The sequence below is a fragment of the Pangasianodon hypophthalmus genome, chromosome 10 (assembly GCF_027358585.1).
Source record: "Pangasianodon hypophthalmus isolate fPanHyp1 chromosome 10, fPanHyp1.pri, whole genome shotgun sequence".
Lineage (NCBI taxonomy): Eukaryota > Metazoa > Chordata > Actinopteri > Siluriformes > Pangasiidae > Pangasianodon > Pangasianodon hypophthalmus.
The window spans coordinates 14750986-14768841 of record NC_069719.1 but is presented as its reverse complement, the minus strand read 5'-3'; the positions used below and the strand labels follow the sequence as shown (position 1 = coordinate 14768841).

General features: G+C 37.3%; 1 protein-coding gene across 4 annotated transcripts in view; it reads left to right on the top strand.

Annotated features, from left to right (window-relative positions):
- Positions 1-604: 604 nt before the first annotated feature.
- Positions 605-17856, top strand: part of ralgapa2 (Ral GTPase activating protein catalytic subunit alpha 2) — a 99546-nt gene continuing 82294 nt past the window's right edge. For 3 of the 4 annotated variants that reach the window (XM_026934151.3, XM_034308307.2, XM_053237310.1), the window contains exon 1: positions 606-848. In XM_026934151.3, the coding sequence (XP_026789952.2) occupies positions 743-848 (106 nt within the window). In that variant the 5' untranslated portion in view covers positions 606-742. Of the gene's footprint in view, positions 849-17856 lie in introns of all 4 variants that reach the window. The other variant, XM_053237309.1, reaches the window with a different exon arrangement.

Here is a 17856-nt window from a genome sequence, read left to right as displayed (position 1 = left end):
TGATGATGTTGTTCGTGATGGTGGTGGTGTAGGAGTTAGTGGTGTTGGTGGTAGTGATAGTGTTGGTATTGGTATTGGTGTAGGAGTTGGTGGTGTTGGTGGTAGTGATAGTGTTGGTATTGGTATTGGTGTAGGAGTTGGTGGTGTCGGTGGTAGTGATAGTGTTGGTGATGGTGTTGTTTGTGGTGGTGGTGGTGAAGGTGTTGTTGGTGTTGGTGTTGGTGGTGATCTTGTATTATGTTTAGGAAACCATTAAGGCCTTTAACCTATCCATTTGCTTAGGAAGATTATATGGTAAAATAGTCGACTGACGTCCAGCTGTGTTGTTTTTACTGAGTGAAGCCGGCAAAAAAAAACAAAAACAAAACATGCAGTTACAGTTCAACGCCACGTACTTCGCTAGGAACAAGATCATTATTATTATTATTATTATTATTATTATTAGGACATTTGTATGATTATGAGATATCGGACAGTGTTATGTGATACGTGCTGCAGTGTTTGTGTGGAGAAAGAGTAAAAAAAAAACCAACCTGCGACAGGGGCCATAGGGGGCGGGGCTAGGGGCGGGGTCAAGGGCCAAGTCTGGCCAGAGCGACGTCTGCGCGCTTCCGTGTTTACACCCCGCGGAGAGGCGGCCGCTGGAATAACACAAGTCAAACGTTCAGCAGCTGGGAGAGTGGCGGCATATAGGACACCGACTGAATGGTAAAAGGGCTTCAAAATTGACTTTCACAGCGGAATGTTTACTCGAAGGGGTTATGGAGACGTCAAGAAATCTACACAGAAAGTTCTGGACCCAAAGAAGGATGTTTTAACCCGCTTGAAGCATCTCCGGTCACTCTTAGGTGAGCTTTGGTGCTGTGACAGAGGCTGCGACTCACTGACAGCACCGTGCGTTAGCTTAGCAGGCTAGCTAGGTGGCTAGGTGTGTGGACCAATGAGCAAACGAGTCAGCGAGCTAGCAAGCTAGCTAGCTGCATATACATGACAGCCGTGAGACGACGTGCCTTTTGTTTCCCTGAATGAAACTGTCTGTTCTTCTAGAAACAGGGATAACGCAACCTCTTAGCTAGCTTTATATTGACGGAATGTGCATATGTTTGGTCTACATTGTGTTCTTTGGTGTACAGCCGGTTAAGTGGCGATGCTAGCTAGTGTCAGGTGTCATTTGGGTTTAATTGTTCTGGCGTAGCTGGCTAGCGTGCTAGCTAGGTAGCTAGCTTCCTAGCACACTCAGACAGTGATGTTCTATCCCTGCTGTTAATGAGAAATAGCTGACTGTTAAACTGAGAAAGGGCATGCGGGATCAGTGGGTTTAAATCCAGTCTGTTCCCAGTCCTTGCATATGGTCGATAGCTTTGAGAGCAGCTGCAGTATTGTGTGGTAATCTGTTAAAAATTAAAATAAAATAAAAAACAAGCAGGTGAATTAAGTAAAGCTCATTGAGGTCCTTCATTCAGACAGTACCAGACAACACTAATGCACATGAGCTGTTACATGTGCTGAACTGACTAACTGTTTGTAAAGCTAATGTAATGCTTCAGATCTGTTAATGCATAACCCTGAACACTGACAGCACACAGATCCTGTCTCAGATCCTATCTCACACATAGGTGTTGTTTGCTTTGCAACAATACTATTTTTTTAAATAAATAATAAAAAAAAAAGAGTATGGCTAAACTTATATATAATATAACCACTAGATGTTAAGGCTCATGGTGAGCCATGTGCTGGTTTGGCACACAAATTTCTGCTCAGATTGTCCAGGTTACTTCCTGTTGTGTTATCCTGCCAAGCCACACGACCAGCAGCAAACTACCCGTCGTGCTGACGAACTAAACAAATCTGCCTTTTATTGCTGCCTCAGACACGGTAAATGTCCTGTATCTCCAGAGGCATTCTGAGGGACCTTATTCTTTTTAGCGAAAGTTGGTATCTGACAGTTTTCTTAGTTGTATTACATTGAAACCTAAGCCTGTGAAAGATTTGGAGTAAGTAAGTAAGTAAGTCGCATGTTCACTCTGACTGTTGCGATTCCTTGGTTTCTTCCACTTCTTCACTAAACCTTCTATTTATACCTCATGACTGGTTTTTGATATAAATAAAATTCCCTTGTATTTCTGAATGCACCTTCAATCCCTGTATCAAATACTTCAAATCACGTTCACTTCAAATTTGTGATACTAATATTGTCTTAAATGCTGTGTGCATGCATTTTTCAAGACATTTTAAAATCTCAGCATGTATATTTTATCATCTGGTATTCTAGCTCATCATAGTAAACATGATCCTAGGATATTAAGTGAGTCAGTTTTGGCACCTACAAGACACCCAAAGCCTAATCATGTCTACAGGATAAAGTGATGATGGCAAATAAGTCAGTCTGGCAATAATTTATCCAGTGTGTTTGCATGCACTTTGGGTAATACAATAAAGGGGGGGGGGAAAAACCCGACCTACACGAGTCAGTCAATATTTGGATTTCTTTCTACATCATGCATGTATGCTGTTCAGTGTGCCGTGGTAAAATCTGGTAAAAAAGAAAAAAGACTTTCTGCCCTTTCTTTTTTTTTTTTTTTGGTATTTTTTTTAATTTTAATTTTTTTAACTGGAGTCCCTTTAGTGCCAGATATTTATTTGGGAGAGTTTCCATTTTGTAGGTTTAATTAAATCTATGATGTTTACATCTGAGGCTGTTTATGCTTGCATGCATGCACAGATTTTCACAAATGAAAGCTATTATATTAACGGTATACATATACTATACACCCTGACTGTTGGTCTAAAATCCAGATAGCTATTTAAAAATCCAGTTAAGGCTTAAATCCGTATATATATATATATATATATATATAGTTTCGAGATGGCAAAGCTCCACTGTTCAAGCTCTCATCTCAACTAAGGGCATTTTCACAATTTTGAAAACTCAAGCCCGCACTCAGGATCGATTCTGGGTTTGTTTGGGAGGCGTGTCTCATAACCGTAGGCTTCAGGAATACCTCCTGAACCATGGGTAGTCTACATGATACCATATGTTGAAAGTAAAGTAAAGCCCAGATCGCTGGTTTGAAGATGAGCAAGAATCAGATCTCTGGACTGCTCATGGGCTCGAAAACAGAGCTCACACTTCACCAACTGTACTGAACTCAGGTCTCAAATGGTCCCGAGTCCAGAAAAAAGCACAAGTGTGAAAACAACCTAAGGCTAAGTGATGATTGTGGTGATGAGTGCCATATCCATACCTGACTTTATTCGTTATACGGCTCTGATGAGTGAGTGAGAGGAAAGATGCATATGGGTTCAGCAGGATCAGTGTCTGAAAGTGATGACAGCACTTATTTCCAGCTTATTGTGTTCTATTAAGAAATGCCCACGCACATGTTTTCACCCATCTTCTCAAATCTATACCTACCTGCTGTAAACTCTGACGCAAACAAACTCAATGTCTCTGAAGATAAGCACCTGGCAATATTAGGTAATGGAAAAGTAATATAGGTTGTCTTGACAGTCTATTCGTGTCAGAAAGAATTTTGATCATGAATTAATCTGTGCATTACTAATTATATCATTTCTGTGTTGTATAAGGTTTTTTAAAGTGGTACGAAAACTGCTTTCAGCCAAAGAATGCATTATCAGTCTAAACTTCAGATGCAACATGAGCAAGTTTCTTACTGATAAAAACCTTGTGGGGTCAAACCACATGATGTCTGGCAGTTCGGTCTTAACACGTTACGCCTGTAGAAATGACCCAGCTTTCATAAACACAGTAAAAATATTGAACATTAGAATTATTTTAACTTTTTAAAAATGATTTTAATTATTTATTTTTGTTTTCATTCAATAAATTGGCCCAAGTTATGATTATTAATTGCATCCACAGTTGAGATTCGAGGATATTAATGCTCACTACATAATTTTAAACAATATGGGACACAGAAAGCTTTTCAAACAGAGATCCCTCGCCATTTTTGCTCATGCATTTGACCAATATATAGAATATAGAAGAGTATTTTTTTCTTTTAGTACTTTTGGTTAATAAGGAGTTGGCGCAGGAAGTCGTCGAGTTTAGAGCTCTGGTGGTTGAAAGCAGCTGAAAGGATTTGGCTAGCTTTGCATGGCTATTTTTGCATGTGTTTTTAAGAAAGTATTCCCTGGTTAAGTCGTGGGGCTGGCTTATTTTCTGGATACTTTAACTTAATTGGATATAATTGGATACCACAAGTATTAAGTGTATTTGTGAACACTTTGGCTAACCTGCTGTGTTTGCACACAATCTAACACAAGCAGTTTTTTTTTTTTTTTTCGAAAACCATTTTGCTTTTTGATAGACTTCTCTGTGCCTTTCGGTCACTTTCAGATAGATTTCACCAACTAGAAGCTGTTATTGCATATTACAGAGCAATGCGATTGAATTCTCCAAGTCAGAAGGTGGTGTTGTTTAACAAAGAAAAATGTATAATTGTTGATATGGTGAAGCTTTCTATAAGGAAATGTTTACCATTTATGGAAGGAGTCTCAGGGGTCAGAGCTTTGTATCAGTCAGTAAGTTTCCCGACACGAGAGAGTAGTTTACATTTTTCCGTTTGCTCAGTCACAAGACAAGCTGCGTTCTTTTGTCTTATTTATGCTGCATTTGACTTGTGCAGAAGGGGGAAAACCCGTAGACACGTCCATGTTTGTCTTTTGTTAGCAACAATCTAGCCTCCTCCTGTATGTTTATCTGTTTTTTGATCCAAAGCACACTGTGTATACAGTATAACTCATTGAAAAGTAAGAAGTGCTGCTGTGTTTGCTGATGCTGTGAGCAGCCATGTCGATTTGATGTCACTTGCTGAACTCAGAGTTGAGGAGACCATCCTGAGTTCGTGATTCAGAGTTACTTTGGTTTTTCCTAGTCGGAGGTTGTGGGTTATGACCTTTAGTTGAATACAGATTAATTTCGGGAGAGAAAAAAGCGAGGCTGGTGAACAAATGACTTTATTAAAGCTGCTATAATGTAAGTGCTAACAGGATCTAGCTTGTCTTACGGACGTTCTATCACATTAAGTGTAACTTGAAACAGTTAAAAAGGATAATGTGTTTTTTGTTAATGAATTAAAAATTGGAATTCTTGGCAGATCGTTGGCAGACTGTGCTGTTATACCTGGGCGCAGACTATTTTTTGTATAACAGAACCTGTTAGGTGTTATTCCTTTCTGACACTTGAAGTAGGTGTATTGTCTGTGTTGAGCTTGTTCATAACATTGTCTGTTTTCCAGTGTTAGTTGTTGTGTTTGTGCCATCTTAAATTGTTATGTTGAAGATAAAATTTCTCCTCAGTAAATTTTGACATTAAAAATGATGAATCATTGCTGCTGAACGAATCACCAAAACAGTGCTCTAGGTCATGAATAATGTGGCACTCACTAGACACAACAGTTCATATCCATTTTTAGGTTTATTGTGTGCTTTTAGTAACTGCGTTTACATTTTTTCAGATGTCTAAGCTGTTCTGTTTTGAGTCTTTGTGCCTGTCGTATCAGTGTGTGTTCTGCTGACTCCACTACTGGTTCAATGTCAAGACTAGTAATCAGCGCTAACAGACCGCTCCACGGCCATAATTTCCCTCTGTGTTGTTTTTGTCCGTATGCATCACGCTAGATAAGGCAGGTCTGTTTAACCTTTTAGGGCCTAAATTTCGCTCTTGCACCACTCCAGACTTACAGAGTGCTGTGCTTTCATAATACTGAGGATTTCCTCCTACTGGCTGCTTCCTGTACAGATAGGAAGTAAGGATGAGTGATGGGGTGTTGGATGTTAAGACCTCCTTTCTCTTTTTCTTTTCTTTCTTCATTCACATGTCATTCATTTCCTTGAACCTTGTGTTGCCATGTTTTTTTTTTTTTTTAATTCACCTTCACAGCCTGAATTCGAGTATTATGACTTGCTTTGTGTAATTATGTTTGTTTGAAGCTTAACTAGTTATTGTAATTAAGATGAGTGCACACACCCATGTGCTAGATTTTGGCTCCATCTTTAAAAGATATTGGTTTGAGCTGGAAAGCTGCGGTGTGTGCATGTCATGCTTGGTTGGGCTTGGCTGAGTTTGGTAATTACTGGAGCACCTGATCACACACTGCCTGTCTTTACCTCACCCTCCTGTTATGGGAACAAGGACAACAGCGAGCACAACATTTTGCTTCCACTGTGCAGCTGGGTGTTGTTGTTGAACTGTATTGTGTGCCCATATTGCTTTTGTTGGGACTCATGACAGCTCTCTGTTTAACTTAAACTTAAAATTCTTCCTTGATTACCATAAAAGGAATAGATACAATTATTAATAAGAACAGATTAACTTTGTGCAAAGCCAGATAAATAATTGTGTGTGTATCCAGGCTTACACTGTACGATTCTGTGTGAGTTTGACTTTAACGCCATATGAATCATATGGTGTTTGTTGCACAGTGTGAGAGAATAATGTCCAATAAACGTGTTTGGCCAAGCTGTCAGATGATTTCAGATGTCAGAGAATTAAAATTGTGTAGTGTCAGATTCTGATTCATATCAGAAGCCTAGTGTATCTTACTGTTGCTTATTCGAACGACACATTGCGTTAGCACCATCAGTTCAAGCCAATCTGTGACTTTGCAATCATTAACATTGTGTTGTTGTTCTGTAAGGCCTGGGTTATATTTCTGCTCCATCGGATCTGTGATTACGCCTGGGCGTTGTGTGTGGATGATGTCATAGGTGCCTGTTTTCATACTTGGGTGGGATTATTTTTATTGTAACGACAGAAGGGATAAGCAATTAAGATTATTATCTTGAATCACAATAAAACCTGACTAATGGAAGACGCTGCTACACAACTGTTCGTGTCTGTTGCGGGGTTTTATATGCTGTGGTTCCATTTTTATTTTATCTTTTGTTTAGGCATGCTCTAAGACTTGAGATTATCAACATTAACAATAAACTTTCTTTGTTGCATATTTACTGCATTTCTTATTGCTTTGCTTTTTTGAATCAAAATGTTGGTTAAGAACATAACATTTATTCCAAGTAGGCTTAAAATTTATTCCCTGCTTGCAAATTTACCATTTTAGAAATCATGATAAATGATTTACACACAGGACAATGAGCATTTCTGTTATTTCAGGTTTAAAGAGAGTAAGGGAGGGTTTAATATTATTAGCTATGTGGTCAGGAGCTGCTGGCTGGCAGTGGCAATTGCAAAAACCTAGCTAGATGATGGGGTTTTAAGGGATTTTTCAGTAAATGGTGAAAAAACATAATACATGTTTGATAGACAAATTCAGTTGTCTAATGTCCACATGGCCAACAGCGAGGCTTCCAGGCAGTGTTGGTTAATATTGAAGAATTGAGAGTACCTGTGCAAATCATTTCAGACTTGCATGTCGAGTAGCTCATCTTCTGTTTTATTTTAGAGAAAAAGACTGCTCTTTTGGTGTAAGTTTTAATCATAATAGTGTACTCAAATTTAAATGCAGAGCTCCTACACAAAATGCATAAAGGTTAGCAGATCTGGTAATATAATCTGAGTAAATGTCACTGAATATTGTAGAGAATAGATGTAGAGAATATCATCATATCGCACAAATCCAGTTCCATGCAATTTGATTAATAAAGAAGACCTGGCTTCAACTTATTTTGATGTTTTTTGTTTTAAAATCTACAAACATGGCCATTTCAAAATAAGAGCCTTGAATATATTGTTCAGTTACAAAATTTTTGTGTGACAGATATGATTGAAGTGATGCGTGCAGAAAATACAGAATCAAAATAAAGGCCATGTGTTGGGAAGAGCTATAATATTAATAATTCCAGCTTCTAGTTTGTGTAGCCAGAAAGACATAGTGAACAATCTGTCTTTATCAGAAAGTGAACGAGTGACAATAGCTGTATTCACATTAGCTTCAAAATAATGTATGCAACCCTGTCTGTCACGGGAGCAGAAACAGAACCCCTGTGTGTAGCATGCTTTGGATATAGTTTAAGAAATAGTTACCTTTTCTAATCTTCTACAACCAAGAATACTTGTTCTTCTGACTCGTCTTTTGGGGATGTTGCCCACTTTATGAAAACAGTTCTTCTTTCAGCACTGCTCCTCCATTTTTTTCCACTATTGTGCTTAATTACTGCATTGAGTTGTGTGGATAAATTACTGCACATGATAGTCCCAAACACTACGAAGAAGTACAATTTATTATATTTTATTACAGGTAATTTACCATGTTTAGGTTGGCAATCCTAATTTATCAGTTTTCTTTTCATATGTTTGTTGAGCTGAAAATTTCACAAATCTTTTTGCTGCATTTGATTTACTTCAGAAAAGGGGAGTAAGCCTTCAGATATACATCATTTTCGAGCTACAAAATGGGAAAAACACGGACAGCTCCATGTTTATCTTTTTGTTAGCAACAGTCTAGGCAGCTGTGTTGAGTGATGTATATTTACCTCCTCAAAACAGCACACTGCATATAGATTTCACAAGCGAATATGTCTGTATATTAATTGAACTCAAACAAATCCTAGTGTATACAGTATAACTCATTTAAAAGTAACGACATTTTTACACTCGAGCAGCTATATTGTTTGGACATCACTTGCTGAAATCGGGGTTGAAGAGACCTTCCCGAGAGTCCAGATAGGAATTCCAAGTGGATGGGGAACTTCATTGTTTTTCCTAGTCAGAGGTCGGAAATTCCGAGTTAAGAGAGTCTAGTCATGTGTCATTCAAGTCTGATTCGAGTCACAAGCAAGTCAACATGCAACTCGAACCCTGAATCGCTAACTCGAAAAAGAAACAAAGCGTCCAGAAGAAACAGGTGTCCCTAATTGAGCAGTGGCAAGAGTGTCTTTCACGTGCTTACTCTGTGGAGTTTTAGTACATAAAATTGCTCAGTCAACTGTCGCTGCACACTCACTGCCTGCTTGTAACCATTTTCAGACCGAGGTAATTATTAATGATATTGACATTTAACTTTGACTGGTTGCTCAGCATGAACAGCTACACCGTGAGGCACTCTCGCAGTGTGAACACCACCTGTGTAATGTGATTTCCACCTCCATCTTGGATCAAGTCATAGATGTCATGACTCTCATCGTACAGTTTAAACCAGGCTTAAGAGTGCCTCCATTCCTTTCTCACAGCCAGAGAGTACATGTGAAAATTTTAGTAAAGGCTTTCTCAGGCAGAGCTCTTGGGTGGGGGGAAGAATGCATTTCAGGGAACATTCATATTGTTCAACAGCTGGCAGAGACATGGGCTATTAAGACGGCCCATTAGTTCTACACAAATTACTTACACAAGCTTCATTTTTGGAAAAATTAAAACCATTATAGTGAGCTAGGTGAGGTGTCGCAATACACAATAGGTGGCATTCAAAGCTGTTTGCAGTTTATCACCATCCTGACACATCAAATAATCACTTATATTTATTTTTGTAACCTGATAATTAAGTTAATCTAGTTAATGTCAACATTTAAATTTGATTTCATTTTGTTAACGTGTAAAAGAAACCGTTTCTAAAGAGAAGTTTTCTGTATACATTTTTTTTTCTGTATATAGGTCTTAATGTTGTGAAGGTTTGGTCACCTGTTTTCTGACAGGCTAGCTACAGATCCGTGTATTTCCATTTCATTTGCATTTTTATTTGAATGTCTGGCTTGTTGATGCAAATGACCAAATGGCCTGTTAGAAGAGAAGGGGCTCCATCACATGTTTCTTTGTTTCTGTGTAAAAGTATTACAGATATTAAATGTCCACAGGGTTTTTTGCCTGTCTTGCTGTGGAGCAAAGCTGGTAGACTGGTGACATGTTTTCATTCTCAAACTCAAATTGAAATAAAAGACTTGAATTCTGTTAGCCTTGTCTGCAAGTTGAAAGTAGCCTATGTACCTATAGTGCATGTGTTTAAAATACAGTTTATATAATTATTTAAAACATATTGTTGAAGATATTACTAAGAAATAAGTGATGAGGGCCTTACTTAATGATGGGGAAAATCCTCATTACTTAAACATTATTTAAACACAGGATGGTGGTGTAAGTAGATGATTGTGTAGACTTCCGCTCTGTTCACCCCCATCTGATCCCTAAAAAAAATATAAACCTTTTTTTTTTTTTTTTTTTTTATTTTTATAAGAGTACCATGAGAATTTCACTCTCATGCTAGTGGCACAAAAATTCTACAAAAGTTCTGCAGTACTACTACAATACAAATAGCCCTGTGTTGTTTAGAATATAGACCTAAACTCCACAGTATCTCACATTCTGTTGTCTACACTGGTAAATCAAAATGTAAACAGAGTACATTCAGAGTACTTCAACAGCAAAAGTGTGTGAGTGTTAGAAAATATAAAATATAATAACGTTATTTCTCTTATAAGGCATCACTACAGCTTTGCATCTGCGAATTAGCTAGCTAGCAAGACCTACATGAGATGTACGTACTAGTTCTACATCACATATTTATTATTACAGATATTAAATATGACAGGGATGACTACAGGGATGACTACAGGGATTTTACAGAGCTTTTGCATATGTGACCTGTTTCCTCTTCTCTGTTAATATCCTTCTAACATGAGGAAGGGTCATTTTTCTCTGCCTCATGGATGAGTTTCTCTTCATCAGTTTTTGAGTTGCAACGGTACAGCTCAAAATAGAAACAGAGCATCCATCAAAAAAGGTGCAGCACCTGTCATTGTTGTCGTTGTTGTCCCTGATGCTCGCTCACTGTGCTTGCTGTTAAGACAAGGTGACCGCAGCTGTCAGGGCTTTTATTATAGGGGTGTTGAGAGTGAACATTTTTTATTTTTTTCACTTCTAAATGTTTTTTTTTAATGTTTGTATATGGTCAATGCAAATTTGGTAAATTACATTTAAAGTATTAAAAATGATTAAATTTAACTCATGAGAGCTGCAGATACTCTGCTTTAACAAACACCTCTTTGCACACGTCATGCAGAAAGAAAGGTCCAGGGTTAAATGCCCTCTTGTTTTGAAAAGGAGGCAGCTCACGAGCATGCTGATTAATAAAAATGATCAGAATGTTTATTCTGACCTGCAAGACAGTGGTATGGATAAGTATGGAATGTTGAGCTATTTATTATTAAATTGCTTATAGAGCGAACTTGGACTATGTGTACAACTCTATTCTTTCCAGTGGTGATATTGTCAGGTCCATTGTTGTAAGCTAGGAGGTGGTGCAGTACTGGTTAGGTGGCATTCAGAAGCCATTAGGAGTGCCATATCTGATGCTCTCATTATAATGACAGCTTTTATTATTGCTAGGGATGTGGCAGAGCCCTAGCAGGACAGGGAGTGGTGTAGGGTGATCAGGCCTGTTCCCAGATAACAGTTTAAATGCAGCGCCTAAATTCACCTTCCGTTATGCCAAGCAGCTAAAATATCTTATGCCAGTTAGGTGGAAAATATATTTGTTTTCTCTTACATGGGTATGGGAGGTATGAGTTGTAGCTCCTGCTGAAAGCACCTTGTCAAGTCTTTCATGGTAAAATTATAGAACCATTACAAGTTGCCTGCAATAGATTTGAAGTTTGTGTTGTGCTACTAAAAAGTGAAGACTAACTTTATAGCAAAGTTTGAAAAATACTGGTGGCTTATCAAATCTGCTCATAGTAAGGTTTCACAAGTTTGTTGATCTTGGCAGAAACTGTAGCAATACAACACCGATAATGACTTTCAGCCGTTCTTTTAAAAACATTTATAAATATGATTCAGTTTTAAACAGCAGCAAAACGTGCTGCAGGGTGAAACATGTTTTGTGAATACTTGCTTTATATGAAATTTTGTAAGAAAGTTTTTTCTTATTACAAAACAGATTTATTGTTCCTTGTGGTTAATGGCTGCTTACAGTTATAGAACTAAATACAGCATACAAATACAATATACAGAACTTCTGCTAAGACATTTGTAGAGACAAACAATGACACCCCATTAGATGACAACTTTTAATATTTTTATTAATATTGCAATTTTAGGTTTTCTAGTAAAATCAGTGTATGTCGTTGGAACTAGGGTTGTCAGCATACCATAAACATATCTTATGATACTATACCAGCTGTTAATTCAAATCTACAAAATGAACCAAATTTATAGAAATGCATATAAATTAAAACAGACAAACCAAATTTTCCTCTGAATACTTATCATACAATTAGCAAATAAATAATAATAAATAATAAAATTAGCCGTACAAAATAATAATAAATAATAAAATTAGCAAGCAACTAATTCAATGTGCCACATATTTGATCTGTTGTTCCCTAGAGCAATGAAATCATGCGAATGAAAATTGTCCCCAGAGTACTAAGAATAAATTAAAACTGAATTTGGAAATGATCTCCAAAAAAAATCATAAAATTGGGTTAAATGTTAGCTACTATCAAACACAGCAAATTTTATTATTTACACACAGTGGTTAGCATAACGTTAGCAAGCTTACTATCAAACTATCTAAACTTACTATCATTACTATCAAAGGGACAGACAACTTGCATAATAAATTGTGTGACGCAAACCCACAGTCCTCAAGAACAAAGTGAAATGAGAACATTTTCTTTGACTTACTTCATTTGAATTATTTGTTTAGGGTGAATTATTACTGGATTTATGCAATTCTACTTTTTATATGGCTAAAATTCCAAAGGCCATGTAATCTGTTTGTGTCTAAGTCATATAAAATTATGTCAGGATAATCAGTAATTGGAATTGCTGGCTTAAAATCAGTATTCATTTCAGTAGCAAGCTTTTCATATTGGTCAGCAATACTTTATAGAAGATAAGGCACCACCAATCCCTGGTATCAGACCGAAACAAGCAAAAAACAGTGGATTGGATATTGGAGAAAAAAGAATGAATCCAGTAACTAATATAACCTGAAATATCAATTCGGAGAATTGCTTGTAGTTCAACAACATACAAAAGGTTAAAGTAGGTCACATAATAACAGCAGTCACATGGTCTCACGTTAATGACAACAACCAGTGAGCTAAATGAGCAAAGCAAACATGTGGGGGTTGTTGTCATGTCAGCCATATGGAAATACTTCATGCTAAAGAACCTTTTTGGAGTTGGAAATGTTTATGTATAAGAGACTTTATTGGATATTTTGTTAGGATAGATTTTTTATTATATTTATACAATGCTTTTTTTAATTGAATAAAAAGCTTTGATTATGTGTAAGTCGTGTTTTCAGCTATGTATTTTTCTTGTCTTTTTTAAGTGAAGCGTTTAATTTTTTAAAAGAAAATCATTTTAAAGCATAGTTATTTTAAAAAATATTGGATGGGTATTGATATCAGCTAATACACATGGTTGCAGTATCACAGGTATGTGTTTCAAAGCTTTATTTGTCAGGTGCACATTCGTAGCTGGTACGAAGGTGCAGTGAGATGAGATGCAGTAACTCTGAAGACTGTTTGTAATAAACAATAAATAGACTATACAGACAGTATACAGTGGTTATAAGGTAAGGGAGAGTGGTAAGACAACAAGCGCAAGAGCGTACAAAAATACATATGAAAAGATACGTATGTATCTTTTTAAGTATGTACATATGTAAATACACAAAAGTGTCCAGTGTGTGTGCACATGTGCCATGTGTGAGCTGTGTGTTGATGCTGTGAGTGTGTGTGCTAGTGTTAAGAGCTGGAGTAGTAACCAGGAGTGCAGGGTTCTGATGGTTTGGGGGAAGCAGCTCCTCCTTAGCCTCTCATTCCTGGTGGAGATGCTTTCCAGACCGCAGCCATCCATACAGTGTGTGATGAGGTATGAGATATCATTCTGAGCAAGATATCCAACGAGGGCTCAGATGTGAAAGTACAGATTTGTGTTAGTGCAGAATTGAAACCAAACCAAAACTGACCCCTTTCGTGAGTCCATAAAGAGTCTCTGTTTAGGCGTTATGAGTCCCTGATTCTGAAAAGATCCAACTAGTAAAAAATCATTCTACCATCAACCTGATTGGCTTGGCTGATGTGTGTGGTACAGCAGGCGCTGGGATTCAGAATGAGTAGATCATGGTATAGTAACAGTAATAAGATGTCTTTCATAACTCTGCAGCACTTTACGTTTAAACATAGCTTATACCAAAAGAAAACTTTTGTTTTATAAATGTCAATAGGAAGTGCGGTTTATTTTGTCTTTTTCTGGTTGTTGAACCTACTTCTCTGCCAGGCAACTACGTATTAATAAAAAAAAAAAAAAAAAACCTGAGTAGCACTGTCCCATGCACTCAGGCCAGTGATTTGTCGGGCTCTGCGTCAGGTGCCATAGTAATGAACAGCTGAATAAAACAGAGCAGAACATCCCGACTTTCCTCTTTTACACCTGAAGCTTGCTGATTAGGAAGTTGAAAGTCAGTGTGTCTGTGGATTCATTTCACTATTTAGCCAAGGCATGACAGTGCTGTTTGCAAAGAGAAAGTGCAAATCAGAAAGTGCTGATCTTTCTGCGTTTGCAGTTAACATTCATGCTTGTTAGTGACCTGAATATGTCATTAGTCAAGTCAAGTCTCATTGTAATTTTTTTCATGTGTTGAGTGAAGAATGAAATACAATCTCCTGGAACACTCCTGTTACATTTACATTCAAGTGACAACAATCAGTGAAATAGTAATTGCAGAAAATAAGCCATACAAAGCATGATGATAAACTAAACACTGAGGAGGATGGGAAAAATCTATTTTTTGTCAGATGTCAATATTCAGTTGTGTAAACTGTAAATTACTCCTTCAGTATGAATTGACATTTTCCCTGAACATTTTCCCTGAAACAACCCACATGCACGTGTTTCGAAATCAGTGACGTGCATGATCCATGTGTCATGAATAACAAGAAACACATTTGCGAGAAAACCCATAGAACCAGAACTATCTCAAAGATTATTTGCTGTTATTTGCACTTAGTATAGCACTTCTATGTTGGGAAATGTGTGTGCATATGTGATTAATAGTAATTTCCCCATCTGACAAAATCACAAGGAGGCAATATCAAAATATTTTGTCTTGGCTTTGCAGAGAATTTTTTTTTCTATTTTAAGTTTCCTATTTTAAATCATACCAATGAAAAAAAATATTAAATCCAATACACAACGGTATTGCTTTGTATTAATAACATGCAGAAAATGTTCTACACTGAAAAGCACGCTTTCACTGCGTCGCTCTTACATCGTTTGGTCTCTATAGTGTGGAAGTCTTTTAAAGTATTAAATGCTGACTTCTTGTCAGAAGTGAGTGTAATTCCTAGTTTTATTGCATTTTACTTTCACCAGTTTGTGGAAGTCGTACCACACTGAAATGTACCTGGCTGTAAGGGGAGAAGGGCCACAAAGCCTATTTTTCCAGCTGTTTCTATAGTCCTTTTACGTTGATTGATGAACCCTAATAAAACATGGCCAATGTGTAAATATGATTAAAAATATAAATGAAATCGCTGCTGGATTTTAAAGGCAGCATCAGGTCGTAATCGAGAGGTTTGTCCATGTAACGTATTTCTGCCATAGTGTAGGCCTGTATTTACAGATGACCACATTGTGCAAGTCCCTATAAGCAGACGCATGTAGTATTCAGGAATACGTGTCTTTTTGTGTCTAAATGCTGTCATTAATGAAAGTGATGATCTGGATTACATTCATTCATCTTCAGTAAGCACTTCATCCTGGTCAGGGTCACGGTGGATGTGGTGTTCCAGGATCTCTGGATGCAAGGCAGGACTACGCTATGGTTGGGGCACCAGTCCATGGCAGGGTCAGGATCACAATACATGAAATGGGGACCTTTTATAGGCTACCGACACTGGGTCAGTGTCACATGTGAAGACTTTGCTATTGGTATTTCGACAAGAAAACAAGCAAAAGGAAACTCTTTTTCAAGAACAAAACGCTCTTTTTATGAGTTCATTTAACAAAACAATATTAAACATCAAATTTAATTTAAAGTTTCTTTGTATATTAAGAAGCACCCCAGTCATTTTTCAGCAACTTTACACCTTCATATTTTGTCTGTATTTTATTTGGAAGTGATATGAAGATTGCACTCTATGAGTAATGTATATGATCTGAGACCTGAACTGTGCTGCCTCTACCATTAAACACTGCTAAACTGTGGGGAACACTGGATGGGAAAGTTACAGCTGTCTCAAACTGCCACGTGCCTATCTGTTAGAACAAAACCCAAGCTGGCAAATACGAACTCTCACTGTTTCACACTTTCACACAGTGTGTCTTAAGTTACCTTCGATCAATTTCTTGTTAAAAAAAAAAACATTTTCTGCAGCATCAGCATGTAACTGTTTCACAAACAATTTTCCAGTCACATATTCTACTGCTAAAGGAATCTAATGTATACCTCCTATACAGCCTTACCTTAAAGTTTGACTCATTACACTGATGTCACTGAAAACCTCCTGTCTTTCAGTGATGTTCTCTACAGACAGCAAAGCTTGAGTGACAGACTCGCTATCAGATTCAAATTACTAAAAATTTAATTAAGAGGCTTGAAATATCATTGTTTTTGGAAATGCTTATTTCACATCTTTGTTGTCAGAGGCCTCGTCTACACAAACACATTCAGATTGTAAAAAAATACATACTTTCTTGTATTTGCTCCTCCTTTCACACTAAAACCAACCATGGAAGTGAATTAAAAAAGTGGAAAAAATAAGTTGTTAAAAGTGAATGAGGTAAAATGTAGCTTTTTGAAAACTCTGACACTTCCAGTTATGCTGTTTTCTGCATTATGTATTTTAATTTCAAGCTGGACCATGTAAGAAAGTGCATTTATGTTTGTGTAGTCTAAACAAACAGAAATGCTGGAAAGGATGTAAAAAGTCATGGGTCAGACATATCGCTGAAATTGCAGCTCCATGTTGTGCATGTACATAAAAAATAAATGGTCACCTGTCACTCACTAGTGTGACTATAAGGTGAATGAGTGTGTGAATGTGTGTGTGTGCACAGGGCCCTGAGATAGACTGGCATCCCATTCAGGGTGTATTTCTGCCTTGTGCCCAGTGTTTGCTCTGGAGTGGATCCTGGAGCTGTGCAATGGTAATGCTACTCACTGTGCCATTCACAGTTTTCCCATTCCATTGTGTTTTAAATAAAATACAGAGTAATGGAAGAGGAAGGAATTGGCCTAATAAACCATCATCTAGGCCTACATTTAAAATACAATTGATAAAGATGTGACTTGCCTGGAGCAAAGAATAAGCTTATTTTTGACTAGATATGCAAAATATCCATATGATGTCTGTAGGAATTATTTGTGGTGAGTTTCTGCTTTACTCAAACATGTCTGACAAACGGAGCTTGATATATTTCTGGTCATACCCCTGCTGAACCTCTTTGTTCCAGTTAATCGACTTTGTTAATAGCTGGTATTCACGAATATGCCGTTACCTCCTACTTTAATGAGAAACCAAATTGATATTGAGACTGGCACTGTGCTGGGATTGTATCATTGGAGGAAACCGACTCTCTCACAGTTTGTCTCCTGTTCAAATGCCACCAGTATTGACCTAATCGAATCTACTGAAAATGTAAAGTTGAAATGTTCTGTGAGCCCAGAATTCTGCAGTGTACATTCAGCATCACATGAGTTAGAGAGAAAGTGTATGAGACAGCCTTGGTATTTGCGCAATAAAACGTTCCTCCTGAGTTAAATGTTTAATGATGGATCCCTCTTCAACTCAGGATGTTATTGCCAGCTCTTAAACTGCAAAAACTGACATCTTACCAAGTGAAAATATCTTGAATAAAGTCTGATTTATCTAGTATTTCCTATTAAAAGATTGCAGTAAACCAAATATAAGATTATTTAAACTATT